We start from the raw sequence: 27,087 nt of genomic DNA, 5'->3' as shown, positions 1-27,087 counted from the left end.
CCCGCCTGGCCGTCGGCGTCACCTCCGCCACCCGAGCGCTTTCCAGCAGCTTCCAGAAACGTCGCCTCCCCAAACCCAGCCACTCACATATGGCGGGCTCTTGCAGCCACCGGCCCCGCCCCTAGTCGTCGCCGCAGCTACAACTGCGGCTGCGGCGGCCGAGCGGAAAGCCACGCCTCTCTGCGGAGGCCCACCGGAAGTGCTCCCGTCTTCGCCTTCCCTGCCCGGCTGACGCCCTTTCAGGGCCCCCACGCAGAGCCGGAAGGGGAAGTGTTTCTCCGGGGACTCAAACCGGAAGCTGCTTTTCTAGCGGAGGGGCTCGGGGGGAGGAGCGGGCGGAGGAGAACGTGGGTTGAACGTCGCGCTCTGGCGTGGGAGCTCCAGTTGGAACGGGAGTTCCGAGCGACCCGGACGCGAGGAACGACCGAGCCGGCGGCAGGTAAGAGAAAAGACGGAGTAGCTTCCTTCAGCTTCTGAAATAGGAAAAGCGGATGGAGCTGGGGTGATCTTTGGGGGTACTCTGCTGGTTGAAAGGAGGGGCTAGGCTGGGAGGGGGAAAGGCTTGGTGAATAAGGTGTTAGAATAGAGTACCAGATTCATTCGCTTGGACTCAGAGAGGTAAATGCTGAAGAGAAACCAGAGGTTCCCCTCACCGTACCCCCCCCGCCCGCCTCCCCGCTTCATAAGGAGCGTGAATTAACGGAACCCTGGTCTCCTCGGGTTTCCAAGGTTGGGTTTTGAAACTGACGTCTCCTGGTCTGTGATTCGGGACGGCTGGCTTGGGTACCAGACAGGGCTGGGTGCCGAAAGCCAGCCCTAGCCCTCGGCTTCAAGTCTGTGTGGCCTCACCTTTGACAGCTTGCGTGCCGAGCCCCCTTCCTTGGAGGGAAAGCTTAAACGGGTGTAAGGCCTTCTTCGAGCAGTTGGTTCTCTGGGTTTCCCCATTTTGCACTGGGCTGTGACTTCAGCTTAATTGCTGCTTTCGCTAGCCCCAGGGCCAACTTGACGCTTTGATGCTGTAATTGGGTCCGTGCTGGGTTAGTACTTGACATATGGGCTTCTGGAGCGTCAGTGGCTCACAGAAGTAATGAAAAGGGTGGGGGTGGGGGTGGGGAGCGGCTCAGAAAAAAAAAAAACGCGGAGGGTGAAGTGGAGTAGACGGTAAGACTGGAAAGCCAGTGGTCTCACAGTGTGGTGGTATTTAGGTCTTAGCATTGCCCTCAGGTAACCCTGAGCGATTGAACACACACGCACGGAGCTGTCTGGACTTTACTGTAATCAGACTGGAATCATTACTTGATTTTAAGCTGAGCAGCGACAGACTCAGACTTGTTTTTCTTTAATAAAAGCATCACTTTGGCAGTGATAAGGAGTGGAGATGGAGATGAAGACAGAAGGGGTTTGAGATGCTTCCAAAGAACTGTCCACAGAATTTGATGACTTTGACTAGAGAAGCACTCAAATTTTCTAGTATGTGTGTTTGTAAGCATAGAGGTGCCAAAGTCTAGGATAAATAGAAGCAAAAGGAGCAGGAGCAGGTGGTTTTTTGAAGAGAGGACAATGAGGCCAGTCATTCAGGGATAAATTGAGTTGTAAGAACTACCCCAGGGTTTCCTATCTAGGACCAAGTAAGTTGTATTTGAAAGACTTGAAGAGCCTACCTCTGGTTTTTTTTTGTTTTTTGTTTTTTTAGCGAATTTTCTTTTGGGGCTTTTGCATATTCAGGATTTCAACCACCAACCTACCTGTTTTACCATTGAAATTCTTGGATGATAGGATCAGGAGAGCAAATTTGAATTCTTACCATGTTTTACTTTAGTAGAGAGAGAGAGAGAACCAGCCAGAAAAGTTTCCTTAATCCCTCAGGCAGATGGAAATTTTCAACAAGGAAGATTTGTTCCAGATACATGGCTTACCAGCCTTTTTTTTTTTTTTTTTGAGAATACTGCAGAATGATCCAAGCTATGCTGCCTATTTTCTGCATAATGTATAAAATAGCACTAAATAGTAGTTAAAATTTGCTGTGTGTCAGGTGCTAAACATTTTACACGCATTGCATTTAATTCTTAGAATCATCTAATTTTCCAAATACAGTTTTGAACCTAAAGCCCGTGCTTTTAGCCACTCTTGAATCCTAGAAGTTTGACTCTTCCTGTATAGTTCCCTTCTGTGAGTAGGTTATAAACAGAACCAGCCAGAGTTAACAAATTGGTGTTGTCCCTGAGGAACTTAAAAGGAAAAAGCACTAAACTTGTTTTTTTACCCTTTTGGCAGTGATACTCAGTGGACTGAATTTGGCCCCCTACCCCCAACCCCACCCCCCAGGTTGGCAACATTTGACAGACATTTGGCAACATCTGGAGATAAGGTTACAAGTGAGGGGTGGGTGTTGTTGATATCTAGCAGTTAGAGGTCAGTGATGCTGCTGAACATCCCCTTAACCCACAGGACAGCCTCCACAACAAATTGATCTGGTATATGATGTCTGTAATCTTGTGGTTGAGAAATCCTGCTTATGAATGTTTCTTGAGGAATAGCAACATGAGATTCACTGATGTTTTTCTAAAGAGCATTTTTATTTTTGGAATTATTCCTTGGCTTGAAAGCTGTGTAAAGTATATTCTTCTGAAACAGAATAGCATAACTAGTTTCTAAAGTGAATCTGTGAGCCGCAGTTTCCCAGGAGGTGGTTGTCATAAGAATCATGGATTCCTAGATTTTGGAAAAACTTTTCTTCCAAGTGTTCTACAAATCTCTGTGAAGTGGTGATTCACTCTGCTCAGAGTTCTCCTTTATCTAGTTTTCCTTGTATTTTAAACTACTGTTAACAATTACTTCACCTTACACTGAGTTCCAGTCTCATAATTTTGACTTGACTGAATGTGATTCTACTCTAGGGGACTACACTCAAAAAACACTTGTTACGTGTGTAATTTGTACTATGACAGTGTTTATATTTTTGTTCTGTTACAAATTATTTAATGTAAAGTACATTATTGTCAGCTTTTAAGAAGTGGCATTGTTCTCAGCTGGTGCTATATTCTTGATAATTGAAAGCAGTAGGAATGTAGGGGGTTCTTTTTACCTTGTAAGGTAATAGCACAATGGATCTAGGTTTTGTAAAGTACTTTCTTAATATAATGTTTATATATTTGTTTTAAATTGTATATAGACTAAAAACTTAGGTTTTCAAACTCTGGTCAATGTAGTTAACTAATAGCTAACTCTATTACAAGTTTTGGTGTTTCCTTTTAAATGAGTCTACTACGAAGACTGGTCCTATTGCTGGTTTATGCCCTCTTCCCACAAATTTGCTAGATTTATAAATAAATTTAGGTATTTTGCTTTCACTTCAAAATAACAATTTTAGAATCTGTTTAACCTAGGGTATATAGTTCTCAAAATATACTTAATGTATATCCATCTTCTAAAATAGCATAGCTCTTTTTCAGAGTAAATAGGATTTTTGTTTAATTGTCTATTGACTTTTTTTTTTCCAGGGTTCATTGAGAAATCCTTAGTGCTATTGACATGTTTCAAGGGACATAAATTAGCCAATGACTCGGAATGACGGATTCCCCGAAGAGTGGAAATGGTTTGCCAATGGTTGGACCAGGGCCTGATATAGGGAACTCTTCACTCCACATGGTGGGGTACTTGGGAAAAGTTAGTGCACTTATTTTTTGCCTCAGTGCAAAGTTGGTTTTTTCCCTCCTGTTTTTGAGACTTAAATTTGGTTTTAATTTTACCAATTAATTTCTAAAAAATTGTATCTTCCACGGAAATCTTACAGTAATGGCGAAAGACTGTTTCTCTTTACCTCTCTGTTTCTTTGATATGTGAAAGTAGAAAACATAGACCTTATGGTTTACTGTTTGAATATATCAAACATATTTTCAGTGGTAACTGACGTTACTTTTTCTCTTGCAAATAAAACTAATGCTATTCTTAACACCTACTTTAATATTTAAAACTAGAATATATTCTTTTTGGAATAATAGCTGTATTAAAGCCTGTATGGATTTCTTTTATTTGCTGTCTTTTAAGATATCTTGCCAGGATGCTTCTAGGTGAAAATTATTTTAAAATGTTCTGGTTACTTTTACATTTAACTTTTTGTAATTTGATAAAATCTGTGAGTGTCTAATTTACTTTTTTTCTCTTTTAGAATTATGATTCAGCGAAAGTTTTGTCAGATGGATATTGCCCTGCTTGTAGGGCGAAGGGAAAGTTAAAAGCCTTAAAGACTTACCGAATTAGTTTTCAAGAATCTGTCTTTTTGTGTGAGGATCTGCAGGTAAAGTATTAATCTTAGATGGTATCAAAGTTTTAGCCTTTTGCTTTTTTCTTCACTGTTTAAATTTGCGCTCATTTTGTAGTTTTTAGACTGTATGTTTTTTAATATGTAGATAATCAAAGTCTAGATCTGTCTGGTATGCAATTTTAAATATTCTCTGTTATTTTTCCGTTCAGTTTCCTGAGTTATTACATGAAGATGTTAAGACTTGTTAGAGGAGGGGATATATTTCAAGATTTTTTTTTTTAAACTTTTTGGGAGTCCTTTAGATGTTGTCACTGTTATCTGTTGGTTTATTAACTTTGGGACTCACTGAGAAAGTTATTAACCTCTAAATGTTATGTACTTAAGAACTCTAGAACTTCTTCATCTTGCAAAACTGAAATTCTGTACTGTTGAATAACAACTTCTCCCTGTAGCCCTGGCAACTACTATTCTAATTTGTCTATGAATGTGACTAATCTCTAGGTACCTCATATAAGTGGAATCATACAGTATTTGTCTTTTTGTGATTTTGCTTAGTGTAATGACCTCAAAGTTTATCCACATTGTACCATATGACAGGAGTTCCCTTTTTTAAGGCTGCATAACGTTCTACTGTGTTAATATGTATATACCACATTTTCTTTATCCACTTGTTTGTACATGGACATTTGGTTTGCTTCTACTTCTTGGCTATTGTAAATAATGTTGTAGTAAAAGTATGGGTGTGCAAATATCTCTTTAGGGTCTTGCTTTCAATTGCTTTGGACAACTTTTTGAATACAAAATTACCGCTATTGATTTTAAAGTGTTCTATATCATCTGACATGTGGTAGGATTAAGGAAATAATCTCAGGGTATAAAAGTTGAGGATCAAGTTGTTGATGGTGACTGCGCATCTAGTTAGTAATGGAAAAATGAAGAACTTGTCCTGTTAAACTAAAGAATTTCTAAATAAGTGCAATATTGGGAATGTAGTGTTCACTTGTATCAGATCAGATCAGATCAGTCGCTCAGTCATGTCCGACTCTTTGTGACCCCGTGAATCACAGCACGCCAGGCCTCCCTGTCCATCACCAACTCCCGGAGTTCACTCAGACTCACGTCCATTGAGTCAGTGATGCCATCCAGCCATCTCATCCTCTGTCGTCCCCTTCTCCTCCTGCCCCCAATCCCTCCCAGCATCAGAGTCTTTTCCAATGAGTCAACTCTTCGCATGAGGTGGCCAAAGCACTGGAGTTTCAGCTTTAGCATCATTCCCTCCAAAGAAATCCCAGGGCTGATCTCCTTCAGAATGGACTGGTTGGATCTCCTTGCAGTCCAAGGGACTCTCAAGAGTCTTCTCCAACTTCTCCAACACCACAGTTCAAAAGCATCAATTCTTCGGCGCTCAGCCTTCTTCACAGTCCAACTCTCACATCCATACATGACCACTGGAAAAACCATAGCCTTGACTAGACGAACCTTTGTTGGCAAAGTAATGTCTCTGCTTTTGAATATGCTATCTAGGTTGGTCATAACTTTCCTTTCAAGGAGGAAGCGTCTTTTAATTTCATGGCTGCAGTCAACCATCTATAGTGATTTTGGAGCCCAGAAAAATAAAGTCTGACACTGTTTCCACTGTTTCCCCATCTATTTCCCATGAAGTGGTGGGACCAGATGCCATGATCTTCGTTTTAGAAGATGCTGTATTTTAAAATGGAGGATTTAGTGCATTTCAGGTTTCCCGTGTAGCTCAGTCAGTAAAGCATCTGCCTGCAGTGCAGGAGACCTGGGTTCAATTCCTGGGTCAGGAAGTTCCCCTGGAGAAGGAAATGGCAATCCACTCCAGTATTCTTGCCTAGAGAATCCCATGAATGGAGGAACCTGGCAGACTACAGTTCATGGGATCATAAGAGTCGGACATCTTTCTTTCTTTCTTTCTTTCTAAGTGCATTTCAGTTAGTTGTTGCTGTAAAATGAACCATCTCAAAACTTAGTGACGAAGTGACTTAATGGCTTCGCTCATGATTCTGTGGGTTGTCAAGGCCATTCTTACACTTCCCGTTTTGTTGGCTAGTACAGCTAAATTTAGTCTGTGTGGCAGGCTGTGGATGCCCTCTCCCAACTGGAAACTCAACTCGGGTAGTCAGCAAGAATCTCACTTCTTTTCCACAAGGATCTCTCCATAGGCTAATTGGGATCCTTAGAGTGCAATAGCCAGAACTAAGAAAGTATCTTCCAGAAAGAGGGCTGTGAGAGGGCAAGTCCAGTCAGCCAGTGCTTCAGGCCTCCGTGTGCATCCTGGTTGTTCGTGTCCCATCACAGCTAGTCACGTGGCCAAGCCTGAGGCTGTGGCAGGGGGCTGACCCTAGGGCCTGACTACCTGGAGATATAATAGTTCTTTAGTTCACTAGAGGCCACTGAGATGGCTGTCTACCATACCTGTATAGAAGAAGGCATGTTTTAAGTGAAGGCACACAGGATGTAGATTTCTTGCATTTATCTTATAAAATGTTTTGCTGGTGTTCAAGCTTAGGGAAAATTCGTTGGTTATTTTAGTGATTTGTTTACACTTTTGCTATTTGGCTGAAATTGTGTTCATGCATGGTAAAGTCATTAAAATTCAGCCAATTTGATTCTGAGACCCCGTGTGGTTGTAAAATTGGTCCACTGATGTGCTCTCTGGTTAATAGTTTCAAAACTATGTAACATAGATATTACTCTTGGCAACTTTTTACATTGAAACTACTCTTCTAGTTTTTAATGCCATGCAGTATACCTATCCCCAAAAGACTAGTACACTTATCATAGAATTTTAGAATTTTTAATTCATTCAACATTGGATTCTTTGTTAAAGCAAAAATATGTATGTTTTCCTTGTTAGCTTACCCTGGTGTAGCTTAGATTAAACCCTTGACTATTCAAATTAACTAGGAAAAAATTACTCTTTTGAGGACTAAATTTTTGATTAGTTGTTTATCCTTGTTCCTTCAAATTTAGATTGATAATATTATATACTGTCTCATATCAAATTAATGCTAACATTTTATACATATTTTTCATAACATAGAAATGGTAAAGTAAAGCTTGAGCTTATTTGAATTTTTATTTTTTCTTTCTAGTGCATCTATCCTTTGGGCTCTAAATCACTTAATAACTTATTTTCTCCGGGTTTGCAAGATTGTCACACTCCAAATAAGTCTCAAAAAAGAAAGATCTTGGAAACCAACTGTGAAGATTCACCTCTTTTAGCAGGTTCCAAAAAGACTAAAAATCATCGAGGCATTGACAGTGAACAAGTTTTGAACAGTAACCATAATGGAGGAGAATATGATGGAACCTCACCAGACTTACCTGGTTCACTGTACAGTGGACAGCAGAATCCAGTTAGGACAGCTGATTGCTGGGAGCAGAATGAGGCTTTGGAAGCTGATACTGTTGACATGGCTTCTGAGGAAGATGCTCCCATGGTTGATGTTTCTGGAACTGAAGGAACTCGCCCTCAAAATGAAAGGTGCACATCTGAACTGGAAAAGCCACTGGAGAGCAAACATACCTCATTGTGCCAGACTTCATGTGTGCAGTGGAAAAATGCACATGCTCTGTGTTGGTTAGACTGTATCCTGTCAGCACTGGTGCACTTGGAAGGGCTGAAAAGCACTGTGACCGACCTGCGGTCCAAAGAGGAGTCCGTGTTCGGGCGGTTGTTTACCAGGTATAGTGAAGCCAATAAGCTTCTGCACACCAGTCAGCTGGATGGAGTTAAAGGTTAGTAATAACATTTTATTTCTCTTTAATTTTTAGAGAGACTAATATTGAACTTGTCTCATAGCGCATGAAAAAGATGCCATTAGTACCCATTGTTCTGTGTCGAGACCTGGGAGCAGGGACCAAAGGGACATATCATGAAGCTTGAGATAATACCAGTTGTGTTATCATGACTGCCCAAAAGGCAGTCTTTTTCAAAAACTAACAGTAAGGAGTCTGTGGTTAAATCTTATCTGTTGGTCAATGGTGATCGACATAGAGTCCATCACAGTAAAACTTTGTAAGTTTTTGAGTTGCTGTAAAGTGGAATAAAGAAGTAAATAGATCACCCATAATCCCACAACTCTCCAAAAATCACTTCATAGTGAGGGATATATTTTTATTTTCTCATGAAATAGGATACCCAGGAACCACCTCCAACCCAAGATAAAATATTTGCAGTGATTTACATATACCTTTGTGTTCCTCCCCATGCCATCCTCTACTCCCCCGAAGGTAATCATTATCCTAAAATGTGTTTTATCATTTCTTCTTTTTAAATAGTTCTTCCTAAAAATAAAAAATAAATAGTTCTTCCTACATATATATGGCTAAGTAATGTATTGCCTAATTTAATGTTTTGAACTTTATAAAAAAAATATACAGTATATTTTTTCTGGGACCTTTTTTTTTTTCCTATAAAGATTTATCTGTAAAGCTGCTTGTATCTGTGGCTCACCAATTTTAATTGCTGTATAATATTTCCAGTTTGTCAAAATACCAGTTTGTAAGTATAGCAGTGCATTTATTCATCTATCATTGGGTTGATTCTTGCCATCATAAATACTGCTGCTGTGACTGTTTTTAGGCCAATCTCTCGGGGCCCAGGAGTTTGTTTCCCTTGGATCTACCTTAGGATAGACTCTGTCACACAGAATGGATAAAGGCTGATGGTTTTCTAGAGTGGTTGTACCAGTGTGTACTCCCATTAGCAATGTAGATGAGATCTTCCTCGTCCATATTTCTTCCCTTGGCTATTTTCACACTTGGAGATTTTTGCTATTTGAATGATATAAAATGGTCCTGATTTGCTTTTCCCCAATTTTAGAAAGATTGAATAGCTCTTCCTATATAGATTGACCCTCTGTTCCCTCTGTGAAGCCTGTTTGTGTCTTATACCTGTTTGTTCTGTTGTCATGTGCTTACTGATTTGAGCTTTTATACGTCCTTGTTGCTCTATTTATCTATGTCAGATAGCTTGCTACATCTCCCAGTTTATATCTTGTGCTTTTGCTTTTTTAAAGATGTCTTTTGATGTACAGAAATTGTTCATCTCCATTTTGTAGCTAGTAATGTTTGTGGCTTTAAAAAGAAATGTTTCCTTTATCCAAGATGAGAAAGTCATTCACCTGTGTTTTCACTGAGAAGTCACAGAGCTTTGCTTTTTACATTGAAATTCTTAGTTCAGTGAGAGGTAATTGGGTATGGTGTGTGGTAAGGGTTCATTTTTTTTCCCATTGCATAGCCAGTTTTTCTAGCTCCACCTTTTTCCTCAGGTGATCTGCCATGCCCCCTTTGTCATATTACAGTCTGTGTAAGCAGTTCCTTAGCACTCAGTTTTGTTCTCTTAGTCACTTTGTCTCTGTACCAGTACCACACTATGTTAATTATTAGGGCTTTTTAGGTCTTGCTATCCTCATCTTTACTCAACTTGACTTTGATCTTGCAATCTTTTATATAAATTTTATACATTGTTTCCCCATCTTTGAATATTTTCCTGTTGCTGTACCAGTGCCAGGCTGTTTAAATTATTATGGCCTTTTGGGTTTTGGTATCTGGTAGGGGAGAATCCTTACTTTTATGCAGTTTGACCTTGGTTATTCAGTATTTTATTCATCTTTTACAAGATAATTGTTTTTATAATATAGTTGTAATTACATTTGTTCCAGCTGCATTACTGTTGATTGTAAGTTTTCTCTTTTTTTCTAGTGTGATCAGATACTAAAAATTCTGGTCAGTGCTCACTTCTTATTACAGGAGACTCCAGATGTTCTCATAGTGAAACACACAAGTAGTGTGTGATCAGGCTATATGAATTATTTACTTGTAAGAGATTTGAGTGAAAAGATCTAGTAGCCTAAGAGTACTTAGAATCAGGTGCATATGGGGGCTTTTACTCAAAATAATTTTAGTTAATCTTAGTTTCTTAATTTTCTTAGTTTTCTGTCAGTAATTTTGAGGACTTTTGCCCTAAAGAATGTCAAAAACATGGTCAGGTATGTGCCCCAAGATGTTCATTATAATACTATTTATAATAGTAAAATAAAGAGAAAAATCTTAAATGTCCAGCGATAGGGAATGGCCAATAAAACTATGGTTCAGTTGGAGTGTAATAACTAGCCTGCAAAGTTTTTAATGAAGCACATTTGTGTAAAAAAAGCAGAATGTGGAATTGTACAAAATTCGATGATGTCAATGAAGATCCCTTCATGCCCTCCTTCCTTCCCCTCCCCCCAAAAAAGATGTAGAATGAAGGAAACATACCAAATGTTAGTTTGGAAGTAATCATAATATTAAGACTCCTTATAAATTTATCTGTTCCTGTGATCTAGTTAAGTTCAGTAAAAGTTATAAAGAGAAGATTAACTGATAAGAAGTTATTTTAGCATAAGGAACAATTGCATTGAAAGAAACGGCCTCAGATGTTTCAGAGATGGGCAGAATATTAACATGTAGCTCTTTAGCAAGGCCTGTGATTATTTGGGTGAGAAAAACTTTCACTGAGATTTTACTCTGGCAGAATGATGTTGAGCCAGGCAGTCAGTACTAACGATATTGTGCTGTTAAAACAGACTGAGGGAATGTATGGTATACTATGGGACTTCCTTGGTGGCTCAGATGGTAAGCATCTGCCTGCAATGCAGGAGACCCTGGGTTCGATTCCTTAGTCAGGAAGATGCCCTGGAGAAGGAATTGGCTACCCTCTCCAGTATTCTTGCCTAGAGAATCCCGTGAGTACCCCGTGATGGGCTGCAGTCCATGGGGTCACAAAGAGACACAAGTGAGTTGGCTAAGCACATAAACACATGATACACTACAAAGACAAGAAGAATTAAGGAATTTTGTAGTTTTCCGTTTTGTCTCTGGAAAATTTGTTGACTGAGAAACTTTCATTTTTGATAATGTGTTAATTGTCTGTGGAAAGATATAGGTTGATGAGAAATCTAATGTTCTATATTTTATTATTAGATGGAGATTGTAAAAAGCTTCCTTCAGAAATATTTGCAAAGATAGAGACCTGTCTGAATGAAGTCAGAGATGAAATTTTTATTAGACTTCAACCTCAGCTTAGATGTACGTTAGGTAAGTAATTTGTGGAATTTAACTGTATTATTCATCTACTGTAAAGACATACTTATATCATAAGGAAATACAATACTGTTTTATTACTTGGGATGATCACATTCTTGGAAGGGAGAATCTGGGTAGAAATGTATCACTGGTTAAGTCATTCAAGGATGGAGTTGTTTTATATAAATATGCACACATGTGTTCCATCCCTTCAGAGTGGATGCAGTTTTCAGAGCCAGCTCAGCACTCAGGGATTACACCATTGGCTTCTTTCCCTGTCCTTTGCCCCAGTAGACTACTCCAGCCACTCATCTGTTGGGTGGGGGAGTCATCCCAGAGGAGTCTTGTCCGTAAGATCACCAGAGTGTAGACCGAGGGGCTCCCATGTTGCATTTTGCGGCTATCAGTTCCCTCCTAGAGTGACCTGAGATGTTTTATTCAGGTTCCCTACTTCAGTTCCCAGTTGAATTTTAAAGAGTGGTTTCTTCCCCAGTCTGAATCAACACCCTGCTTACCCCTGCTCATTATAAATATTTGGAAGATTGTGTCTTGCTCTACTGCTGCTTTGGATGTGGATTTCTATATAACAGAGAAGGGATGTCTGAAAATTGTGCACTCATAGCAATTGGGCAGGCGTGTAGCTCTTCCTGTGCAGTAGCATCCTCTCAATGTGTCTGCACTATTCAGTCAGCAGTGAGAGGGGCTACGTTAGTGCTTAAGATCTTACTAATGAAGCCTAACATTTGCTTCTGGGAGCACGTTGGAATCTTACAATGTGTGTGTCCTCATTCTGAATATTGACATGTATTCTAAACCACTAAAGAAAGAGAAGTAGAATCCATACTGGCTTGGAATGTTGGTTACATTTTTAAGATCAGCTTAATTACATTTTAAGACACTTAATCATTTTCATTACTGGTTTTTTTTTTTTTTTTTAATGTTTTATTTTATTTATTGGACACACAGCATGTGGGATCTTAGTTTCCCAACCGGGGATTGAACCCATGCTCCCTCCATTGGGAGCTCAGAGTATTAACCACTGGACCACCAGGGAATCCCCATTACTGTTTTTAAAAAAACACATTGTAAGCTATCCTCTCTGCTCTCCCTCCTCACAGTTTAAGAAATATTACAACTAATACCCTTTTTGTACTCTTTCCCAATTATTCCTTACCTCACCACAAAGGTAACTGCTATCGTCAATTTGATATTTCCTTTCCTTCATTGTATATATGTATTTTTTATTTTTTTAAGGAAAAAGCCAGTATTTTATGGTGTCTACTTATTTTTGTAAGTGTAGAGAGTAATTGGAGAAGGCAATGGCACCCCACTCCAGTACTCTTGCCTGGAGAGTCCCATGGACGGAGGAGCCTGGTAGGCTGCAGTCCATGGGGTCGCTAAGAGTCCGACACGACTGAGCGACTTCACTTTCACTTTTCACTTTCATGCATTAGAGAAGGAAATGGCAACCCACTCCAGTGTTCTTGCCTGGAGAATCCCAGGGACGGGGGAGCCTGGTGGGCTGCCATCTTCGGGGGTCGCACAGAGCCAGACACGACTGAGGCAACTTAGTAGCAGCAGCAGCAGAGAGTAATTTAGTCTTTGAGTGTTGTGTACCAGGATAGACAGACCAATAGAACAGAATAGAAAGTCCAGATCCAAACCTGCCTGCCTCCCCCCAACCCCACCCCCGTTTGGTTTCTTCCTAATGGTGATGGTTGGTTCCTGATTGGTGGGGGAGAGGGTTTGGGTGGGATTAGAGCCCTTCTTCACAGCACAATTAGAAAGAAACTTCCAGTATTTACATATTTAAAGACCTAAACACGAAAAGCAGAACTGTAAAACTTTGGAAGAAAATATAGGTCACTATTTTACTAGAGATTGGTGACTACAGTTAACATCAAAGTTTGAAACCTCTGTGTAAAGATAGAACAAAGAAATAATATCCAGGATATCTTATGAAGAATTCTTGTACATCAGTTTAAAAAAAAAAGAAAAAACCTGATAGAAAAGTGGCCAGACACATTAATGAGTCAGTAACAGAAGAGGAAACCTGAATAGCTAGACAGCAAGGAGTCCCTGAAAAGTTTGCATCCTGATGAACAAGATACTTCAGGGAAATATGCAAGCTAGGTACAGACGGTCTCCATCTTTCAGTGGTCCAACTTTTAAATTTTTTCCCGTTTACAATGGTATTAAAGAGAGAAATGCAATCAGTAGAAACTGTGCTTTGAGTTTTGAATTGTGATCTTTTCCTAGACTAGTGATAAGCCCTATGATCCTCGCTTGTGATGCTGGGCAGTGGGAGTGAGCTGCAGCTCCCAGCCAGCCGTGCGATCACAAGGGTAAACAACTGATATGCTTACAACCATTCCAGATCCAGTCCAGCATCGTGCTTTTCACTTTCAGTGTAGTGTTCAATAAAGTGCATGAGATATCCAGTACTTTATTATAAAATAGACGTTGTATTCAGTGATTTTGCCCAACAGTAGGCTAATGTTAAGTGTTTTGAGCATGTTGAAGGTAGATTGGGCTAACCTTTGATATTTGGTAGGTTAGGAGGATTAAATGCCTTTTCAACTTAACGATATTTTCCATGATGTATAGGTTTATTGGAACATAACCCTTTCATGAGTTGAGGAAGATCTGTAGTTGAGCAGGAGTTCGGGTTAAGGCAATAGAGACAGAGAAACCACTTAATTTAGACAGGAGGTTATCAAAATTAGAAATAAGCTTTGGTATTGTACGTTTCTCTAACAGGATGCTTTAGACACCTAAAATTGATAATCAAAGGAAAAATAATTAAGATAAATTTAGGAGCTATGTACATTACCTAAAATGGTCTGTAGTCATATAACTTATTCAATTGTGTTTTGAGCTCTTTTGTGATAGTTTGGTTTGTTGAGAACTATAAATTTTTTAGAGCTAAAGATTATGTTGTCATAATGCAATATAAATTATTTACTTTTTCACTTGATATTAGTTTCAACAGAGTAAGTAAGTAAAGGCTGATAACTAATTACAAACTCATGCTATACTACATACTCTTTATGCATATGATGTTCATTTTTAGGAGATTAATTTGTTATTTCTTCTGTTTATGAAAAGTATTTTGTTTTGGATTTCTGTTCTTTTACAAAAATAGCAGTAGGACTATAACTTTTGTGACCACTGATACTGATAGAGTGGTGCCTAAGACCACTGATTCTCAGGCAGGAACATCCACTATTCTGCCTCTCAATACAGCCGACCGAGATGACTCCTCTCAACTGCGTTCCAGACAACTGTAGTTCCAGGGTTGGGGAGAAGTGAACGTTGGAAGTGAAGCAGTCCCAGGGGGAGGGAGTCGATGGCAGGGCTCGGATTAGTCCTTGGGCCAAATCAGTAAGACAGCATCTAAGCTCCCTGGAGAATAGAAAGGAGGGAAAGCAATTGGAGGATGAATGTGAGGAGAATCTAAGTCCTCCTCCTAACGTGCTGCTCTCCAAATTGGAAGACAGAATCCACAGTTCAGCTTTTGTTTTAATGACAACAAAATTCAGATGTTCTTTAGTTTTAAAGTTGTTGAAGTTTAATTGTTAAAAGATTAAGAAGAGTAGTGGCTGAGGAGTCTGGTCCTGTGAGCCCGGTGCGTCATGCCCTCACCAGTTTGTAGAACAAGAGAGTCAGAGTAGAGATGGCTTTTTTTCATGGTTTTGTCCAACTTGGAAATTATTATCCTACAGGGTTTCTCCAGTTATATTATTTTTAGCATCTGTACCAAACAAATCTACATATTTTTGCTTTGTTTTTATGATGCTTTAGAACTGTCACAGTTCTGAGGATTTCTTTTTTTCCCTGAGAAAAGCTTATCTGAGGAGACAGTATGAGTCTTCTGTATCTTTGTCTTAGGTGTTTTCATAAGTGTCAACAAGACAAATGAAAGATAGCGAGTGAGAATTAAAATGATGAGCGTTTTTAGAAAGTGCTTCGAAAACTTCTCTTGCCCAATTGTGAATAACTTACTCTGTCATATATACATATTCCCATATATTCATACTGTGAATATAGTGAGAAAAGACAATTTGTAATTTTTTTTTCAGTTCATTATGAGCAATAATTTTTCTTTTTCTTCTTCAAGGTGATATGGAAAGTCCTGTGTTTGCATTTCCCCTGCTCTTAAAAATAGAACCCCACATTGAACAGCTCTTCACATACTCTTTTTCTTGGAATTTTGAATGTTCACACTGTGGACACAAGTATCAAAACAGGTTAGTGTTTCTATTTTCTTTAATGGATTCATTCTGTTGAAAATGTCTCCAAGTAATGAAATATGAAGAAAACTTGCTTCCACTTGTAGCATTGCTGTCTTTACCCTTGATAAAATTTCCTTTTGTATATTGAAGTTTCTCCACCGCTAAAAGGAAAAAGTTGAGCCCCAGAAACTTTATTATTTACTTGCTTTTTCATACTAAAAGAGTACCAAAAATAATAATAATAATAAATAAACATGAATAGTTTGATAGATTACTAGAAGGAATTTTGTTACGAAGTTCTTTAGTGGGAAGTGGGGGCTAATGGTGAAGTAGCACAGTCCCCTGCCTCCCCCACTTCTGCTGGATTCCCCGCTGAGTAAGTATACCTCTTAGAATTCTTTGCAAAGCCATATGTGTTTTGTTTACTCCTATATTAGAGACCAGGGCTTTTGTTTGCTGGTTTTGAACATTGTGGAAACTTGATTTTAGGCTCCCAGAGTCTTGGCAGCAGATGTTAGAGGTAACTTATGCTCTCCCATTCCTTCCCTTAGTCCTATGAAAGAGCCACCACCAGAATCCTTCTACACGTGAACTGTCTCAGCTTTCTACTTCCCTGCTGCCTCTAGGTGAGGATTAGAGAGATCACGATTGTTGTACATGACCCTGAGATTGGTACTCAGGACGAAACATGGAGAAGAAAGAAGCTGCAAAGTTATTTTGCTTCCATACACCTACCATATTAAAAAAAAGAGAGAAATTAGGTTTTGGAAGAGGAGTCAGGGAGAGAAAATTTATCAGACACGACACCCTTGCTCTGTCCATATATGAGAAAGTCACTGGCTGGCTGGCAATTAAAACATGACCACGCTGGTTCTGTTGGTCATTTATTCAAACTGTTACAATAGAGGTAAAATCCTTTCCTCTTTTATTGAATTCATCTGTTAGTAAACTAGAAAATTTGGAGTCTCCAAGTTTCTGAATAAATGTATATGAAGAAATACTACTTCAGATATTCATTATCTTAATTGAGACTATTTTCAGGTATTTAGGGATTAGTCAGGGAGAGCTGAGTGTGAGAGAATGCTCTAGGAAATCCAAGCTGTAGAACCAGGAAGCATCTTTTTTTTTTAATCAGTTAAGTCAAAAGGACTAGAACAGAGTTCAGTTCAGTTGCTCAGTCGTATCTGACTCTTTGTGACCCTATGGACTGCAGCACACCAGGCTTCCCTGTCCATCAGGGAACAGAGTAAGACTTAGCATTTCACTCATACTTAGGACTTAAGTAACTTTGTATGAGTATTAGAAGAAGCATCTGCTTCTAGGTCTTCTGGCATTGAGTTCTATAAATTATCTGACTTTCTCCTCATTTAACAAATGCAGAAACTGAAACTTGAAAGGGGTTAAATTGTTGCCTGAGGTGACAGACTAGTAAGTAGAACAACTCAGGCTTAGACTTTCTGTCCCCTCAGACTTTCCTGCTCACTGAGGTATGCTGCCTAATTTCCACCTGGGTCTTAAATAATACAAATAACAGAAACAAGCCTGAAGCCGACAGTCAGCTTGATGATAGCTTTTCTAGAATCTGTATCTCAGTTGTTTGACAGCTTTTCACTGAGCATATTCTCTGTGCCAGGAACTCAACAGAAATCATCTTTATTCTGGCCAAATTAAGACAGTTAGTTAGGGAAGTAACATGGAAACATAACAGAGGGCCAGTGACTTAGCAGTTATTTTGATCTGTTGGCTTTGAATACAAAGTGAAAAGTGCCTTTTGGAGCCGTATAGAAAAACCATGAGAGCTCAAGGGAGAGAATCCACCAACCACTTGCCCCCCTCCCTTTTTTTTCATTAAAGTTTTTTTGCTCTAAAAGTAAAAGTAGTTAGAGGGGAAAAGCTTAAAATGAAGTGGCATTACATTGAAACTTACTTTCACTTAATCTGGTGGAAGAATATTAGCAAACTTGTTCATTTGTGTGCTGCTGTTTTTAGTGCTAGTTTAAGAGCTTTTGACTTGACTTAGAAGATAGTTTCTGCAGGCAGTTAAAGACCTTGGAGTTGGGCTCCCTGAACTCATTTCATGTCTGTCGGGTTTATCATCTGATGTGTCTCGTTTTCCTCATCTGTAAAATGGGGATGAAAAGAGCGCCTGCCACAGGGATGTTTTGGTAGATGAGTTTGGCTCGGTGCCAAGGAATGTGAGATGTCATGTGGGCATTAATGCTTATTTGCTGAGACAAACTCCCTTTTATTAATGAAAAATAGGAGCCTTTACTTAATATTTATCTTTGGAAACTGAGAATGTAGCAGAAATAACAGTCAGTGCGTTTGTTGATACCCTTATGTGGCTTTGCCTTTAAAATGTTAGCTTCCCTGAGAATTGATCTATTTGTGACAGCCTGTACTTACCTCACATGTAAGTTATTTACTGGTATTTGTTGTTATTTATAAAAGAAGGTGGTGTCTCTTAGATAATAAATAATTGCTCTTTTAAAGATACTGTTAATTGAGTTGAGTTGTAGTGTGCATCTGTAAAGATCATGTTTGCAGATGCTTTTGCTATCAAATATTCAGGCTTAAGTGCAAAATTTAGAACTCATGTAAAACTGAAATCCGCATTTTTTCACAACTGATACTTATAGTTTAAAAATCAAAATAATTAATTGTTGCTCTTCCCAAATATGTTTTTGTAAGTGCCCTTTTCATTTTTGGTTGTTAGTAATGGATAGCCAGATGGTGAATTTTTTGAGTAAGGATGAACTCAATACATTTGAAAGCCTTAAAGCAGTGGTTCTTCACTTGGGGCTCTTTGCTGCCCTGGGATGTTTGGCAGTGTCTGGAGATAGCTAGTTGCTGCAGCTGGAGGCTGTTACGGCGTCTTGTGTGCAGAGAGGCCAGGAATGAGGCCCAGCATCCTCCAGTGCACAGGTCAGTGCCCTCCAGCGAAGAATAACCCAGTACGAAATATAGAGCAGTGGGATTGCCCTTGAGAAACCCTGCCTTTAACATTTTCACCTCATAGCTGAGAAACTATAGATAATTAATGTGGAGCGTCCTTACAGAGAACTTTACTAGGGTAGGGTTAGGAAGGAACATTGACATAAATTTGCAGGAATAGGAAAGTATGAATAAATGAAAGTGCCTTCTGTTTTAGTCATTGATTTAAGGTAACATGAATGATTATTAACTTAATCAAAATTATGTCTTTTTTTTTTCTTAATAGATGTATGAAGAATCTGGTCACCTTTACAAATGTCATCCCTGAGTGGCACCCACTTAAGGCTGCCCATTTTGGTCCGTGTAACAATTGCAACAATAAGTCACAAATAAGAAAAATGGTATTAGAAAAGTGAGTTTAAATTGCCTTACTATTTTTAGAACAAAGTGAATGTGGATTTACTTTTTTTTTTCCCCAATGTGTAGTATTGAAAGTGATGACTGCAACTTGCTTTTCAGAAGTTTGAGTTAGCATAGGTTTATGAATTGCCAAAGTGCTTCTCTCTGTCAGGAGCTCTGGTAAGCTGTTCAGGTGACACACCACTGCAGAGCTGACTTAGGCTAATTGTCTGACGCCACACCTACTATCTCTCCTCCTTTTTTTCTTTGTCTTCTCTCTCTTTTAAGTTTATTAAACTTCCATTTTCCTCACCTGTATCAAGTGCCTAGAGTCATTAGAATTCTGGGATTTCCTTAACCTGGTTTCAAGAACTAAGATGATTCAGAATGAGCCATAGGCTCATCTATCTGAGTTTCCATCTTCTCCCAGACTTCAGCGTGCTAATTCTTCATTCTTCTGTAAGCTTTCTGCTGCCCTTGAGCAGATATATCTTCATTATATATCACCAACCCTTCTGTTTTTCCTCAGTGGGCAGACTGATTAGAATTTTCTTTTTTGTATTATCAGAAGCTCCATCTCTATAAAAGCTCACAGGTTAGTTCCATGTTCAGAGAAGGCAGTGGTACCCCACTCCAGTACTCTTGCCTGGAAAATCCATGACAGAAGATCCTGGTGGCTACAGTCCATGGGATCATGAAGAGTCGGACACGACTGAGCGACTTCACTTTCACTTTTCACTCTGATGCATTGGAGAAGGAAGTGGCAACCCACTCCAGTGTTCTTGCCTGGAGAATCCCAGGGACGGGGGAGCCTGGTGGGCTGCCGTCTCTGGGGTCGCACAGAGTCGGACACGACTAAAGCGACTTAGCAGCAGCAGCAGCAGTTCCACGTTAGGCAGTTTCTCTTATCTTTTTTGTTAATACACTCACACACGTACCTCCTCTGTAACTTTGTCCCTGCCTAAAGGACATGTTTTGAGGTTTCATTTGATGTAGTAAAGAACCAGTGACATTAACCTTCTCTTCCCCTTTTCCCAACGGCCTTGAATGTGCCAAGAAATCCCTCAGAACCTTTCCTAAAGGTTTAATTTTCACCCAAGTAACAAAATCTGAGTTAATCTACTAGTGCCAAGACCTAAAAGGAGAAAAGAACAGCGTTCCTTCTAGTCCATTTCCAGGCATCTGCTTTAAACCTTTAAGGTAGCATTCACTTTGACATTTCAGTACAGTGTGCCTTTGCCACCTTTTAAAATAGTTGAGGACTGGGGCTCTCACACCATCACCTGGGCCCCACCTGTGTTTAACCTCTCCGTGTCCTTCCAATGTGACTACATTTTTTGGTTAAAACAGTACTTCATTGTTTATTATGAGTATACATATATCCCTTCTCTTGCCAAGGAGTATATGTGGTTATATTTCATCTCTTTCATAGCTCTGTATTTTTCTTGGAGTTATTGATTGTGTTTTCATTTGCTTTGTTATATATGCATTGTGAATTTTCTCCGAATTCTTCAAATGCCCATTAATTTTCTAAACACTTAAATGCTTCACAGTTTTTAAATTCTCCACACTTGTGGCATCATAGATCAATGTGTGGCAAAAAAACAGAATTTATTGATATAGACAGTTTGCAGGACTTTTTATTTATAGTTACATAAAGACCAGATTATTCTCTAATAGATTGACAAGGGATAATTTACAAATTATCCCTTGTCAGTTTGGATAATCTACATTTTTGGACACTGATTCAAGTTTATTTCAGCTGAATAAATGTTGATAAGCTAAGTAAGTTTTGACATCTGTTTCAGTACCTGGGAAAAGAGATATTCAGCATTTTTTTGTAAATCCTGAAAGTTCTGTTAAATTTAGTTATTTGAGGCCTATTCTGGGTTCTGTTCTCTGGTTTGTCATGTTACTGTAATGTATTTTTGAAATTACAGATGTTTTGAAATTTATAGTAAATCAACCAGTATGTTTTCTTTTCTACTTCCTTAGAAATAAACTTTTTGTAAGTAGAATTTTAACTTGATGGGTCTATCTACTTCCTGAGAAAACAGAGAAATAGGCCAAATTATTAGCTTATTCAATTTTTTAAAATGTTTATTTGAATATTTTAGGTTTGTTATTTTGTTTCACATATTACCTGTCCCATCTAACAAAGCAGTTAATTTGGGCACTTGGTACCAAAGAAAATTCTCAAAGGTCTAGATTTTTTTCTTTTGATTCTGTGAAGTAGTTTTCAAGAGATTTTCTGTAAGCCAAAGCAGTGTTGCAGCTTACAGAGCAAGTTTTGTTTAATGGCCTGTGTTAGAGCTTTACTACGTGATGGCCTCCAACTGTCACTGACACCATTCTGAGAAGGGTGTACTGTTACACACGTCTTCAAATGAGTTCTCCGTTTCTAATTAAGGCATACATCTGGAGGTTCTCAAGAAAAAGCAGTGCAATTGGCCTTGGGAGTGTTATGCGTGACTCACTTGCCTCAGACCATCTTTTGTGCAGCCAGACACATGGCATCACATCCATTTGACTTCTCTTGCCTTTCTCCCCTACAGAGTCTCTCTCGTATTCATGTTGCACTTTGTGGAAGGCTTACCCCATAATGACTTGCAGCGCTATTCATTTCATTCTGAAGGCTGTCTTTATCAAGTAACTTCTGTAATTCAGTACCAAGCAAATAATCATTTTGTAACATGGATTTTAGATGCTGATGGTAAGTGCTTGAACGTTTTTCTTTTATGATAATAGGCATGGGGACTGAACTCTAGTTTGTTGTTCTTTTAAGACAAACGTTGCCTTGACATTCTTTTCTCTCTTCTTGTCCTTGCTTGTTAAAACCCTACCCCTCTCCTCTACCCCATCACCCTGCTTTAGAATCACTCCTCATGGCTGCCTTTGTTTGTTCATATCAGCATGTTTATGAGTATACACATGCATATGCATATGCTTTTTTAAACAGAGATTGAGGTGAGAGACTACTATTGGTTTATAGTTTGCTGTTTTTCACTGAATGTTCTTCCTGGGGATAGTTTGGATACATATCACAATATACTTATAAAAGCACTTTGCAAAAGGAAACTCATAAATACAGATATTACCTTAAAGTTTTACCCTACTTCAGAATTTACGGTGGGGATTAGAGTTCTCAATAACTTAAAAAAATATTTGAAAAAAAATTTTAGTTTTCTAATTGCATTCTAGAGAATGAAAAATCCTCTTCAGAGAGAAGAGGTTAGGTGTTTTCCAACTTTGACAAATATATAAAAATTGTATGGTTAGCTTATAAAAAATGTCCTGTCTCTTCTCTAGAGCAGTGAATCAATCTCTGAGAGTTCAGCCCAAATAGTAATCAGATGGTTCTAACATACGTTTGTGGTGGAGATCCACTGACCTAGGCAAAGAAAATATTCTCAAAGTTTTAATGGTATAGGATAAGAAGTACTGGGTTCAGATTATTTATAAGACTGTATCGATATAAACTTATTTAGCAGATAGTTTTGTTTGTGATTTTTTTTGGTGTTTTAGAGGGGGTATTTAATGTCTTTCCCTGTCATTGATCATCTCATCCCTACTTGACAAATGAGAAAACAGGAGCTTAGAAATAAGAGCAGACACCCAAAAACCTAAGCTTATATTTTTTTCCTAACCGCCCCCCCCCCAATAAAATAATCAAATTAAATGTTGGTACTTGAGGTAACAAGCTTCATTTATCTTGAAAATTCATATATATGAAAAACTTAAATCTATTTTCTGATATTGTTATATATATCAGGTGATACTGCACTCTGAATTCCAGAAGTTAAAGATACTTCTGTCTTGATTTTTATGAGCATTTTAGAAAAGAGTAAACACTGCCTCAGTTTTTCACATTTCTGGATGTTTGTCCATAACTTGTTATCCAAATCCAAGGACTTGACATTTGGCAGAGAAAAATGGTGACATAAGGATAAGGCATGTTTTCAAGTTCTCTTTTGGTGGGTATTCAGTAATAATAGCAGTTAAAAAAGCCAGAAGAAAGTTACCTAGAATAGTGGTCTGTTTGAATGTCTAACCTCTCACTTTCACTCCCCATTCCCCAGGAAGTTGGCTAGAATGTGATGACTTAAAAGGCCTGTGTTCTGAAAGGCATGAGACATTTCAGGTTCCTGCTTCGGAGATACATATTGTTATTTGGGAAAGAAAAACATCCCAGATGACAGATAAAGCACCTGCCTGCCATCCACTTAAAAAGACTAGTGACCAGTATGCTTTCGGCGACGAGAAGCAAGCGTTTCCAGCAGCATGCTCTGCAGGCGAAGCTGCCTCAGCTGAACCGTCTTCAGGAACGCACCCCACAGATGTGTCCATGGTTCCTAATACCCTCTCACAGGATGAAGCCATAGCTCCTGGACGTCATTCCCTTCCAAATCTGAAAGGTTCAGCTGACAGCGGTATCTTACCCTTGACACTTGAAGAAGTACAGTCCAACTCTGAAGGTTTCTTATTAGAACACAAACCTGTGGCAGAAAATGCAGGGGTTGTTGAAGCAAACACTTTGCAGTCAGAGGAGCCACTCATAGCTCTTTTAGTGGCCCCATGCGAGGACAAGCTTACCCACAACCAGCCTGATTTAAGCTTTTCATCCCAACTCTTAACTATGCCATCAGTACAGGTGTCTACAGAAGATACTGCAGTTACTCAGCTTGTTAATGACACTCAGGCTGGTGGCCTTACACAGCAAGTAAAGTCAGTAGACACTGAGGGTACAGTTGCCCTAGAGAGGAATGCTTCACTGAAACAATTTCTTGTAGCAGAAACGGAGAAGTTAAATCCAGAACAACATGTTACATCTCAGGTATCTGACTGGAAGGAAAAAGAAACCACAGCATTTTCTCAAACTGTAACAGCTAAGCCGTTACAGAATCCACCTCTGAAAGAGAATCAGAAGAAACCATTTGTGGGAAGTTGGGTTAAAGGCTTATTAAGCAAGGGTGTTTCTTTTATGCCCTCTTGTGTTTCAGCTCATAACAGAAACACTGTGACTGATTTGCAGCCTTCAGTTAAGGGGGCAAGTAATTTTGGTGGCTTTCAAACTAAAGGTTCAAGACAAAAGGCCAGCCAGGCCTCCAGGAAAGCTCACAGGAGGGCAGCTAAGCCGCCTCTGCTGAGTAACTCTCCTCCAAGCCATCAGTCACCAACCAGCACAGCTTCCCCTCCCCGTGCTGATGGCACTGGTGATTCGGAAGTTTGGAAGAGATGTGAAAGTGCCTCCTGTGGAGCTTACCTCAACCACAATTCTCATGGAAATGAAAATGGTGTTTCTTCACCAAACCATGGAGACACAATTGAGGGTCAGATTCATAAACTCCGTCTAAAACTTCTTAAAAAACTTAAGGCAAAAAAGAAGAAATTAGCCGCTCTGATGTCTTCCCCCCAAAACGGAACACTTCCAAGTGAACCTTCGGAACAGGTGTCCCATTGTGGGTCTCCAAATGACAGTGAGTCAATAGAAGGCTTGCTACAAGAACTGCAGCGTCAAATTGACATTGCCGATAATAAATCAGGGTGCGCCACAGTTCCCGGTGTTTCCCCATACGGTGGTCAGACGCATGAAGAAATTCTAGCAGAATTACTGTCCCCGGCCACTGTGGTTTCAACAGAGCTCTCAGAAAACGGGGAGGCTGACTTCAGGTATTTAGAAATGGGAGATAGTCACATCCCGGCACCAGTTCCCAATGAATTAAACAGTATTGCCCACAACACACATCTGAGGCAGGAGCATAATTACTGCAGCCCCAAGAAAAATCAGAGTGAACTTCAGCCAGATTCACTCACAAATAATGCCTTTATTAGAACATTGAACTCAGAAAGTCCCATGAAGACTGATATTTTTGATGAGTTTTTTTCTGCTTCAGCATTAAATTCTTTAGCAAATGACACATTAGACTTACCTCATTTTGATGAATATCTGTTTGAGAATTGTTGAGTGCTTTTGGCTCTTTTTAGTTTAATATTTATTACTACTATTGGAAAAATTTACTGTATTTCTAGGTAGTGTTTGACACACTGGCCTTGTCATGAACAAAATGTAAGCTACTGAAGGTTTTGCCTCTCCAGTATTCTTAGCTGGAGAATCCCTTGGACAGAGGAGCCTGGCGGGCTACAGTCATGGGGTTGCAGAGAGTCGGACATGACTGAAGCGACTTGGCAGTAGCAGCAGCATGCCCATGAAGCCTGTGTTTCATAAGTTTAAATAATGATGAATGTGTTCTCCTTTTTGGCTTCATTTTGTGGTTGTAGGTGAATGAGGATTTGAAAATGTTAAAAATGAAAAGTAGTGTATAGTTTCTACCAGTTTTACAGTTGGGTATACTAAATTTCTACATTTCAAATTTTAGTTTCGTTGGTTCAGGAGAAACACTAGTTGATACAAACTTAAGTGTCTGTATATGGTATGTGAGCATGTGACTGTTTTTGCTAGTGGTGCTGTGGTCTTAGATAAGAGCCTAAGCGTGTTTCTTGTACCAGTAGAGTGGTATAGAATGTAAACTTCCCCCCCATATAATTTGTCTCCTCTCTCTCTCCTTAAAAAAGATGGCAGGAAACTCATAACTAGAATGTTGCATAATGCTGTGATCAAAAAACGATCTATAAAAGGAAAAAGTAATGTATTTTTGTGTTGATGTGCTAAGAGATTATAAGTATCATCGTTCTTTCTCCCCTAAGATACTTATTTCTGTAGCCAAAGTGGAACACACCATCTAACAGTTATGTTTTGGCAGAAATAGCCAGTACATGTAAGGCTTGCATATGTTGGGTTCTATTATAAATGAAATGTTAATTCATTTAAACCTCAACGTTCCTATGAGCAAAGTACTCTTATCACCTTTAACAGTTAAGGAAACGCCATTGAGCTAATAAGTTGTAGAGCTGGGAATGAGTAGAGTGGTTACTACAACAATAAGAGGTACTGAATTTATATGTTCTATATGAACATATAAGTTTCCTTATATGAACTTGTAGCTTCATTTAAACTTTGGGTGACCAAACAGCACCTCCTGCTGTATTAATTTGAATTAGTAGCAGAATTACTATGGTTTAAGGGTGGCCATCTTGGGGAAAGAATACTTTGCTAGGGACTCAGAACTTCAGAATTGATTCATCAAATTTACTTCCAAACCTCCCTCCCTTCCCTTTTTTCTGATTACAAAAGTGACATGTTTATTATAAGGAAAAACTGGGAAAATACAAGAGAACACCAAGATTTCAGATTATTCATCCTAACATGTAGTGATAATAACTACTGCAGACATTTTCATGTTTTTATGCATTTAGACTTTTAAGAAATAAAAGCTTCTGTCGTACCTGTTTGTTAATGATCTGTGTTCATGTTTAATGAGCATTTTTTCCGTCTTTAGTTTTTGACACCTTTTGGATAGCTATGTAATGTTACATTGTATTACCACTGTTTCATCAATTTATATTTTGAAGTGATTTGTAGTGTTTTGTTATTGTTAATTATACCTATTGACAAAAATTTTTCACAGATCCAGGTTTTATTTTCTGGGAGTGGAATTGCTGGGTCAAAGAATATGCACTTTTATTTTTGGTCTTTTAATAATGGCTTGAGTCGTTTTGCTGAATCCTCATCAGCACTAGGAAGTAGCATTGGTCAGGGGAGGAGAACCTTGGCTCATTTTGGTTACATTTCCATGATGACTAGTGTGGCTGAATATTTACTGTAACTCTTAGCCATTTGAGTGTCTTTGAGGCATTGCTTATCCATCCTTCACTTGTTTTATTCACTCAAATATTTCTAGGTTTCTGCTGAATGTCAAGCATTGTTATAAAGCTGATATAAGGCAATAAAAAATAATAATAAAAGGAAATTCTTGCCTTTCAGTCATTGCCTTTTAAACAAGAAGGTAAATGTATAATGTTAGGTGGTAATAGGAAATGGATGTGGTTGACTCTTGCTGTTTGGTAGTTCTATAAAGTTGCCGTGAACACTGCATTAGCAATTACTAAACCACTGCTCCTGGCGGGAGTACAGTTAGGTTCCTGTGAACCTCTGCTCACAACATCTTCATCATTTGATCAACAAATGATGTTTTTTGTGTCTTTCTGTTTAAAGATACCTTATGTAATAGATATTATTGCTTCACTAACGTTGAACACAGG

At 39.0% G+C, this 27,087-nt stretch overlaps 1 protein-coding gene and 1 long non-coding RNA gene across 10 annotated transcripts in view; one reads left to right on the top strand and one right to left on the bottom strand.

Moving 5' to 3' along the window:
* The window catches only part of LOC147361594 (uncharacterized), a 117,858-nt gene extending 117,578 nt beyond the window's left edge, over nt 1–280 (bottom strand). Inside the window, exon 1 of the long non-coding RNA XR_015138126.1 lies at nt 88–280. This is a non-coding gene — a long non-coding RNA (uncharacterized LOC147361594). The remainder of the gene's footprint in view (nt 1–87) is intronic.
* USPL1 (ubiquitin specific peptidase like 1) lies at nt 175–26,795 on the top strand. 9 transcript variants are annotated; one of them, XR_015138125.1, is made up of 11 exons: nt 265–439; nt 3,501–3,666; nt 4,169–4,297; nt 7,384–8,029; nt 8,428–8,524; nt 11,258–11,371; nt 15,480–15,609; nt 16,146–16,220; nt 18,815–18,940; nt 21,483–21,640; nt 23,007–24,843. XR_015138125.1 is itself a non-coding variant. In XM_086329535.1 (10 exons), the coding sequence occupies exons 4-10, from the start codon at nt 8,018–8,020 to the stop codon at nt 24,890–24,892; spliced, it is 2,523 nt and encodes an 840-aa protein (XP_086185661.1). In that variant the 5' UTR covers nt 265–439; nt 3,501–3,666; nt 4,169–4,297; nt 7,384–8,017; the 3' UTR covers nt 24,893–26,795. The 9 variants fall into 9 exon arrangements, 7 of the variants coding, with proteins under 7 accessions (XP_086185660.1, XP_086185659.1, XP_086185661.1 ...); XR_015138124.1 differs by lacking the exon at nt 8,428–8,524 and having other exon boundaries at nt 23,007–26,795; XM_086329535.1 differs by lacking the exon at nt 16,146–16,220 and having other exon boundaries at nt 23,007–26,795.
* The last annotated feature ends 292 nt before the right edge of the window (nt 26,796–27,087 follow it).

Source organism: Bos grunniens, chromosome 12 (genome assembly GCF_055505025.1).
Source record: "Bos grunniens cultivar Pamir isolate PY7600 chromosome 12, Bosgru_T2T1.0, whole genome shotgun sequence".
NCBI lineage: Eukaryota > Metazoa > Chordata > Mammalia > Artiodactyla > Bovidae > Bos > Bos grunniens.
This window is presented reverse-complemented; position numbering and strand designations above follow the sequence as displayed.